Genomic DNA, 10077 nt, shown 5'->3' with positions numbered 1-10077 from the left:
TCTATCATCTCATATTCATCTTTTGATCCAGGGCAGTGGTCGCTCAGTGCTTAAGGCATTCGACTACTGATTGGAAGGCTGTAAGTTCAAATCCTGGCACTTCCAAGCTGACATTGCTGGGCCCTTGAGCAAGGCCATTAAGCTCTCAATTGCTCAGTTGTATAAATGAGAAAATGTTAGTCTCTCTGGATAAAGGCATGTGCTCAATGCCATAAATGTAAATCTCAAACCCAAATGTTTACAGTGTATAGCAAAAATAAAAGAATTGCCCTTGCCATCCCAACACTTTCAGAAGGGACACTCTTTGTACATCAAAAAGTGGTTTTTTGACTTGTTTTACTACAAACCTGAAAAGAGAGATTAGAGGTATAATCACCCCTTCAGATTCAGAGAAGTTTGTGTTTGAAGGAACTTTATAATGAAAAATGACATGGTCATACACTATGTAATAAACACAGCCTTATTTATAATTTAAAAAAGGCCATATTAATCAACTTCCAGTTCAGTTACGTACTTCTCCGCCGTAACCTTTGAATGAAAGGAAATCCACTTGAGGATGATGGTCCTGCACTTGTGCTCTGTAATTTAGACACATCCGTCATCGACTTGTAGTAAATCATTTTAACGTTGAAGTGAGAGTGAAGTTTTTTCTAAAGCTCTAGCATATGTAGCATAAACTATATTTACCCTGGTGCGGTTAGAGCTTAAGTTCCTCAGTGAAAACGTTCCTGCCAATGCTTCTCGGACCTGCAACCCAACAAGCCATATCAAAGCATTATTTATAATTGTTTCCAAGTTTAATTGAAGAGACGTTTATTGGTCTTAAAGCACACATACCTTACTGTCCAGCAAAGTTCCAAACACCAAAATAAAGAAACCCTTTTAAAAAAGAGACAAAATATTTTTACTATCTAATACATTAAGTATAAAACTATTTGTACATTAATATTAATTTAAGTGTATGCAATTAGAATTACTAGAGATTAGAGTAAATTAGTGTAACATGACTTTAGTACCTGCAGTGAATTAAGGAATGCAAACACCAAATGAATCCCAAAGTTCGGAGACACCATGGTCCCAATGCCGAATCTCCACGTTAGACCAAAGAGAGGTGTTAAAATCCCTACACATTTAGCAATGACCAGTAGGGGATGTTTGTCATCTGGCTGAGTGGAAGCATTAACTCCTCTCCTCATCATCTTACACAGAACCACAATAAGCACCAGGAGGTTTATAGCTACAATAGTCAGAGCAGGAATCACAAATGCCAGGAGGGCCTTCGTTTCATTCCAGTTTAGCCAGCAATTATAATCTTTTTGAATGTATCCATTGTTTCCAGCTGTAGATGCCACAGTAATGACAGCTATGATTAGCGGGGCTCCATAGCCAACAGTGAAGGCTATGGCCATCATTGTGCCTCTGGTCATTCTGGAAAAGACCATGAGGGTGCGGTAGAGGAGCAAGAGTGCTGACAGCAACATCCATAAGAAAAGGGCAAGATAAAAGAAGTGCATGAAGAATGTCGCTGTACTGCAGGGTCCGTCTCCTTGGTTAACAACAGCTGCTCCAATGATGAAGCATATGTCCGCAATCACAAGGGAGACAGCAATGTTAAATACGGAGACATGGCGCATGTAGGATGTGTCGTTTCTTGTCACTGATTTCCATATAATGATTTCAATGACGAGGCACAAAACCAAGCTGGCCATGGAAATGCCAACACCAATGTAAGTTATGTAATCTAAGATTAAGCCTTTATCCAGGGCAAATGGTGACATCAGGATTGAAAAAGAGGTTGTGTGATTGCACTCACATGTAAATCTTTCAGTTTCATTCCCTAATGTCTTTAATTGACATCCAGTCGAGTCCCATCCACCAACACCATTCAGAAGACTAAAGTTCCAAAAGACACACTGAGGGTTTACAAGTGCCTTATTTTTGATATCAAAAGAAAGGGAGATGTTGTTAATTGTTGAGTTTGTCTCAATCAGGACTACATCTCCATTGATCCTTGTGCCAGTTTGACTGCTGTCATTGTAGGTCAGATTTCGAACAGGTAAGATATTGTCGAAAGCTGAAGAAATTATCACTGTGAGAAAAGTCGGTTCTCTAATCGCTGGAAGACTTATTTGGGTAGTTAAATTTTTTCCAAGTGTTTCAGAAAAGGGGGCAGTAATTTTAGTTTTTCTGAGAGAGGTAGAGTTTGTTGTAATGTTGATGCTTTCGTCCGGGAGTCTGAGTGAAATATTTTCAGTCGATTTCACAAGTTCAGAACTGGCATTCATGGTTGTATTGTTTTCATTTAAAATGATCCATGTGTCCTGTGCACCTACTGATCCAATGACATCAGTAATTTTTAGGAAATCCTAGAAATATATAATCAGTAAATAATCACAAAGCAGAAACAGTAACGTTTAACTGTAACATTGCTACATAGTATAAAATGCTGATTTTAGAACAGATTATATTACCTGATAGTCAATATTAAAGCTATCCCCTCTATTTACATCCTACTTCAAATAGCATATAAACTAAATGCAATCGTTCAAGAGAATTTACTTACTGTCATAAGGGGTTGATTAATTAAAATTGTATCTGAGAGATTGGTAACGATGTTCAGTATTTCTACAATGGTTAATATGGTTGCTGGAGAGTCAGCTATGTTTTGAGCCTCTAATGTAGTATTACTGCTGCAGCTGGCCACAAACTTTGAGATGTCTGCTACCTGTAAATGCTACAGAAAAAAACACAAATTGGTATAAAGAAGCAAATAGAAATCAAACAATGTAGATTTATTTTTTACTGAAAAATTAAAAATCAAATTGCCTCAGCTTCATCTTTTAAATTTTGAAAGATGCGCAGAATACAGTTGTTTTCTATAGGGTCCCACTGGCCTGATGAATTACACTTAGCCGTTTGAGAGCCAACCATGTCTCCTCTGCAGTCACCACTGTGTATTTCTCCAAAATTCCCAGCTCCAAATACACTATCAGAGCATTTAAATACTAAAAAAAAAAAAGAAGAAGGTTTTTTTTTGTTTGTTTATACAAATGTTACTGGGTAATCTGGTTGCCTGATTTTTAACAACAACTAAACACTCAAATGTGAGTCATCTGAAATAAATAAATAAAGTCTCCAGCAGCATTTAATAAATTTTACTTATATTTGATTGCTAAGTCAAACATGTATTTGTAGTTTGTTTGTCTATTTTTAAATCATGAATTATTTAATACATAATGAGCTGTAAAAAGCTGGGTATTTAGTTGTGTATTTGCATTTTTGTGCACAACAATGTACAATGGCTGCCCAAATCATCATTTTCAATGGTATATTTTTATATTTGGTATTATTTTATTACTATAATAAAACTGTGTTATTCTCTTGCTTCAACATGACCAGAAATATACCTCTGCAATCTTTTTTGACCTGTCAATCAAATGATCAGTAAGAGACTTTGGAAACAAAGTGTGTTTTGGTGTTGTAAAGCAAGAGACAAAATAGGTAACATAATTGTTGATGTATGGCACTGGTGGAAATGTCTTGTGTTTTATATATATATATATATATATATATATATATATATATATATATATATATATATATATATATATATAAAATTGCTAGAGACAATTTAGTGCTCTTCAATAGGGAAATTTAAAGCTGATTTCTCCTTGTTTCCAGCTGTTTCTTGACCTGCTTGAATAGTCCATGGCTTTTACAAAAATACCAATATTACTGACCCTAACTTGCCAATCTGCATGAAGTAATTTAGAGGCTCTGGTGATGTGCGCTCTATGTAACAGAAAAATAAGCTTTAACCTGAATACTGGTGTTGAAATGAATTTTTAATCTCTAAAAATTATAAGTTATAACTGTGAATAGTATAACACCAATAATGGCATTGCACTACACTCCTACTGTAATTACAATTAGCAATAAAAATAACTTATTACTTACTTTGGTTTTTTACAGAAATTTTGATGATCTTTGAGTTGTAACTTTGTGTTGTACTTCCACTGAGAGGAAATGTGAGTTGACATGTGACTTGTATCACTTGGCCATTAGTCTGACAGTCCTGTTTGTTAATTTTATAGTCACATAATATGCAGCCTGCTGGTGGGACTGTGCAGCACAATTAAATGGTGAAACGCAATTAGCTTCATTTTCAGACAAACATGGCAAACTAAAATTCAGCCAATCACTGGTGAAGGCAAACTGAATATATGTTTGTAATAATATGTTGTTTGACATTATTTATTGATTTTTGGACTACATATGCAGTTGGGCTGATATTCATGAATACACAAATCACACATAAAACGCTGTGTGTGTTACCTGTTGAAGTTGAGCTGCAAGCTGTGTTCCATTCCACTTTATAAATCTTCTGAACACAACACTGCAGTGTGATTTTTGTATCCTCACATTTTACAACTTTGTCTCTGGTCACTTGGATATCTGGGTATGGCTGAATTGTAATGGTTTGCCAGATAACATAGGGCAGAGAGTTTACTGTTGTTGTGCATGCATATTGACCTGAGAAAGCAGAGAAAATAATAAAATATAAAAATAGAATAATGTGTTTAAACCATCAGGATTTATAAATGCCTTTAAAATGTTTGCATACTGTATATGCTGAGAAGCTAGTACATGTTTTTATAACCAGCACAATATAAAAGCACAGATTTGCTGGATTCATTTGCAAATTAGTTGCACAACCATTTTCTTTCATCACCCCTAAACTCTGCATGGTGTTCCAGAGAACATAAGGGACACAAGCTCTAAGGGCATTTTTAATAAACAAACAAGCAAGCAGATAGATAGATAACTTTGCATGTGTATTTATATTTGTTATTTTGCTAAAACTTTATACTACCATTGTATTTCATCATATTTTCTGTTTTACTACTGTTCTGCCTTTGTCTATCTACCACTTGTTATCTTTATACAATTCATTCATAATTGAACGCAATTTAATGAATGTATTTATCGTGTTTACTTATTATCTATTTGCTGGTTTAACAGAATTGCTTCTGACTTACCACTGTCATCAGGAGTGACACTCTTCACAGTGAGATTAGTGTTATCAATTACATACTTATCTGATGGCTGTAGTTTATTCCCATTCTTGGTCCAGTATATGCCATTATTCACTGGAGGATTGCAGGTCAGTATGAGATTTATCCCAGGATATATATTGTCACCGCTGTTATATAGTCCATCTTTCACTGAAATGAAGAGCCATGTATGTCTCTAAAGTTTTTTATGCAGTTCCCTTTTACACATGTACAGCATTAACACTAGATAATGTATATTCATAACTGAATAAAACTGATGTGAGGTGGGCTTCCCGAAACATCCATAACACTAAATACTTGATTGTCTCGTTTAATTAATGAGCATTTCCCCAAACCCTTCATAACTAACGTAGTATGTAAACTGATTCGGAAATTAACGAGTAACCTGAACTATTCATAATTCACTAAGCACTTCGTTATATGGAGCTTGTGTGCAGTTCTACCTCAAAATTGCAGAGGCTGATAATTTCAGATTAAAAAAAGCCCTCAGTTATCCATTTACTTGAATGGAAGTTATTCAGGCTATTTATTATTAGCAGTAGTAGTAGCCTTAGTATTAATAATAATAATAATAATAATAATAATTTGCCTATAGACTCATGCAGCTTTTTCACCTCTGACTCAGGCTGGGCAGGGTCAACAAAGAATAACTTACAACTCATTTGTTAAATCTCTGATGAGGAAGGCTTTTGTAAAGCACTCGCAAAACAGGCTTTTACATCCTTAATTAAGTTGTTTTGTAATTCACTAAGATTCATCGTTATTGGGAAACACACCCCTGAAGAATGATAGGTCAATAAACAGATAAACAGGTTGATAAATAATAATAATAATAATAATAATAATAATAATAATAATAATAAGCCATTACCACTTTGACTGAATGCAGAATCGCTCACATTGAATCCCTGTGAACGGAGATTGCTAGCAACCTGTTGGTTTGCTGAATTCAAATTAAGGTTATTGTTGGTTGCTTTAATAGTAAAGTCTGCTATCACACTTCCATGTCTGTGAAAAACACAGAACATCATTCAAGACATGACCATTTAACAGAACTGCTGACCTAATGTTTACAACCACTGTATTAAATAATAAAAATATATAGACTATAGTGTGGATCTTTGGTTAATTTGATTAGAAATTCTAAAATAATAATAATAATAATAATAATAATAATAATAATGGAATAAATATTTGATAAATAATATAATTAATTAATATCAAATAATTAAGAAAGATTACAATATATATATATTACAGTAAATAACCTCACCTGAAACCAGTCACTGTTATAGAGTTGGGCTGATAGGCAGGTACATCTCTGTAACTTTTATCAATCTGAGGTTTTAAAAAAATGCCCAGTATATCATATTTTCTTTTTAAGTGACAGTGGAAGTACTATATGCTACAACACTACTACTACTACAAATAATAATAATAAGAAGAAGAAGAAGAAGAAGAATGAATAAATCATCAAGCATATTAAATTGTGTCACACTTACTGAACTCTCAATTATTGTTTTATATGTTAGGTATTTTGCACTAGATTTGTTACTGAGTGCCAAGTCAAATTCTTCATTTACTGCCAGTGAGAAGCTTAATAAATAGACACCTATGAAAAAAAATTACAAAAGGTATTTAAAAAAAACAACAAAACAACAACAATAAAAATGATTCAGGTAAAAACATAAGAAAACAGTTACTGGATCAACTTATAATTAAAATTGTTTAGTTCCAACCCTCAAGCCTTGGAAGATGAATTAAGATAAAAGTAATTGAAATCAGAGTGATTGCAGTCAAAATACATAAATGTGGTACAAACTGTTTGCACAAAATCTTTGTCAATGAAAAAACTATTACATTAAAATTACATTAGGTTTGGAAAGGAAAAGAGCAAGGAATAAAATCATACCTGCAGTTATGTGAGTTGTGGATGTGATGGTTGTCGTTGCAGCAGTTGTTGGTGCTATGGTTGTTAAACAAAGTAAAATATATTTGAATTTAAATTTAAATGACTTTAAAACTTAAAAACAGGAATAGTAAGATCATGTAAAATCAAAAGTCAAAGTACAACATTGTTCAAGAAAATATCCCATGACAGGTCATTGTCACCAGAAGTCTACTCTGTTCATTTCCTGTTTACTTCATGTTTCTGGATTATATAAGCACATCATTGCAAAGTCTTGCCAATTCATCATGTTGTGTAAGTTCTGAGCTATGTTTATTCTGGTTAGCCTTGCTTGTGTATGAATATTCGCCATCCCTTATGTGACTACTCTCTTGGTTTATGCCTACTTATGGAAAGTTCGATGCATGACTTGCGATTGCTTTTGACTACAAATATGGATTGTGTTTAATAAAACATCTACACAAATAAGCTATATATATTGCTTATTTGCACATATATTGCTTTTACAACAGTTCTATAAACAAGAAATTAATATCGATTAAGTGACAACTCAGAGACAATATAGCCAAATTTTCTGTTTATTCTTTGTTTTTTGTTTTTTGTTTTTTGCTATATATTGTAACATAATGTCACTACATACCTGTTACAATAGGCAAAGGCAATCTTTAAAATGCTCTATATGACTTTACTGACTGTATTATTGGCTCACATGAAAACAAGCGCTGTACTCTAGGCTTTCCTCTGCTCCAGCTTGGCCTCACTTTGTCCACCTAGCCACCTTCTTCAGTTTTCGAGTTCCTTCTCTTGAGGAAAAAAAACATTCTATTTTTGAGTTCACTCTTTTCCTTCAGCCGCTTTGAGGAGAGAAGGCATTTGTTCTCTGTTTTCAGTTGTCCCTAGTTTATTGTCTTCAGTTTCACCAAGTGCTCTCTCCAACATGCTACCTGAGCTTTGGTTGTGCATTAGGCAGCGTATTAGTTTCTGAGTGCCAAGGTCCTGGGTTTAATTTCTGCTTTAGGCAGGTGAGAACAGGAAGCCAGTATAATATATTTACTGGGTGATTAAAATATAACAAATCGAGATGGATTTAAAATTAAAATTTCCTCTTGCATTCTAATCAAAGCAAACTTTGCACATGAACCTATTCTCCTGTCTCCCCTGCCTCTCCCATTACAGCTTATTTTTCATGTAACATATCATACATACCAGACAGCTCACTGATTGGTTGGCAGAAGCGTCCATCATTTGGAATAGCGTTGATGCAGCTACATGAGGCATTGGTGATGTCATCACAAGCCCCATATACTGTGCACTTTTCACACGGCCAGAAATACTGATCCTCACACCTGCACTGATATTCAGTACCATTCAAACTGCACACTGTGGAATAGAAAATCATTATAAGGTATGGTTCTTGCTAAATATTTTAAGTTAATTTCATTACATATCTGTTATATTAGGGGAAGACATTCTCTGAAATGCTCTATATGACTTTATTGACTGTACTGTTTTCTCACATGATAAACTACTACAACACATGTCTAGAATAATCTCTCATATATTTTTAGTACTAGATAAAACAGAAACTGAAAGGTCAGTTACCTGTAGTGATGTTAATTTCAGTGGTGTTGATGTTACTATTTACAAAGGGTAAACGGTGTGTCACCGAAAGGTTCCTCAGTAGATTAAGGACTGTTATATTTTCTGCATCAATCTCAATCTCAATCAGATATTCAGCTGAGGGAAAGAAGGTATATAGAAATTTCTTACAAATACACTACAATATTAAAAGCAAAATATTTAAAGAAAATTAGTGAATTGACTCTGGTGAGAACCTGCACATTTTGTGGTAGTAATCGGGGTGTTTTTACCTGTGGGCATTACAGCTGGACATGTAGAGTTATCTATAAAATAAAAACAATGGCATAATTAAAAAGTACTAATAAATAGTGTTATTTAACCCAATCTAAGTCAGAGAAATTTGCCATGATGATATACTTAGCTTCAAACATGTGGAGTGCTATATTAAGTCAAATAGTTAGAACATATTTGTTTCAACATTTATTACTATGGTGCTTTTTTCTACATTTGATCAATTTTTATTTTTGTATTGGATAAGTGTTTTATAAATGACCACTCAGACATACATTGTTCAGAAAAAAAATGAGCATTGTTTGTTAATGAAGGAATGAGAGAGAGCATTCATCAGACATGCTTATTTTTCATGTTACATATCATACATACTAGACAGCTCACTGATTGGTTGGCAGAATTGTCCATCATTTGGAATAGCGTTGATGCAGTTACATGAGGCATTGGTGATGTCATCACAAGCCCCATGTACTGTGCACTTTTCACACGGCCAGAAATACTGATCCTCACACCTGCACTGATATTCAGTACCATTCAAACTGCACACTGTGGAATAAAAGTAAACAGATGTGTAATATTTTTTTGGTAATTTTTAAAACCTTTTTCAAATAAGCAGAAAGCATCAAATATCATTTTTAGTTATATATGTCATATGCCCTAGATGCCTTTTGGGAAGCCAGTAGTGTAGTCTGAAACATTAACATGGCATTAACATTTTGAAGCTGAACCTGGAAATTTGATATTTCTTCAGTGACAGCTGATTGTGCTAATGAATGGCAGGGCTAAAATAAAATCCTACTACCTATCAGTAACTCTTTCTTATTCTTATTCTATTTGCTAGTTTATGTCTAGTTTCTCTTCCAAACACATTTTGAAAAATGAATTATCAAGAAAGTTATCCACTTCATTCATGTTCATTACACATTACATGTTTATTTCGCATGCGACTTTTCATTTGCTACCAATGACATGTTATGGATGTGTCAGCAAAGCAGGCATAAAAACCATTACCCCCAAAGCCATGTTATTCTGTGTAATTAACAAAAATCCTCTTTTCACTCCTTAATATTGTATAGTGAATGTGCATGCAAATCTAAGCAAATTACACAGTGCATTACATGTACTCCCTGGCCACTAGGGTACATGGCTAGCACACTGTGGAAGATGGAAATAATTTTTTTTAATCGAATCTGAAATTAACTATTGTATATTGTAATATTG

General features: G+C 34.0%; 1 protein-coding gene across 1 annotated transcript; it reads right to left on the bottom strand.

The window, feature by feature from the left end:
* Positions 1-506: 506 nt before the first annotated feature.
* LOC117599384 (adhesion G protein-coupled receptor F5-like) lies at positions 507-8865 on the bottom strand. The gene is made up of 14 exons (XM_053241487.1): positions 8856-8865; positions 8587-8721; positions 6578-6687; positions 6349-6413; positions 5947-6083; positions 5040-5225; positions 4315-4533; positions 3958-4113; positions 2827-3005; positions 2564-2734; positions 1017-2366; positions 838-879; positions 688-747; positions 507-578 (listed from the first exon to the last, which is right to left on the bottom strand). The coding sequence occupies exons 1-14, from the start codon at positions 8863-8865 to the stop codon at positions 507-509; spliced, it is 2892 nt and encodes a 963-aa protein (XP_053097462.1).
* Positions 8866-10077: the final 1212 nt, after the last annotated feature.

This window comes from Pangasianodon hypophthalmus, chromosome 17 (assembly GCF_027358585.1).
Source record: "Pangasianodon hypophthalmus isolate fPanHyp1 chromosome 17, fPanHyp1.pri, whole genome shotgun sequence".
NCBI lineage: Eukaryota > Metazoa > Chordata > Actinopteri > Siluriformes > Pangasiidae > Pangasianodon > Pangasianodon hypophthalmus.
Note: the sequence above shows the minus strand (reverse complement) of the source record. Positions and strands in the feature narration are given on the sequence as shown.

What these genes read in the sequence shown, in the direction of transcription:
- LOC117599384 (XM_053241487.1), bottom strand. An exon ending in TGAAATTAACATCACTACAG is followed by an intron (nt 6,688 to 8,586) that starts GTAACTGACCTT and finishes TTTTTTTCATAG; the next exon opens with GTGTCTATTTATTAAGCTTC. An exon ending in CATTCCTTAATTCACTGCAG is followed by an intron (nt 880 to 1,016) that starts GTACTAAAGTCA and finishes CTTTTTTAAAAG; the next exon opens with GGTTTCTTTATTTTGGTGTT.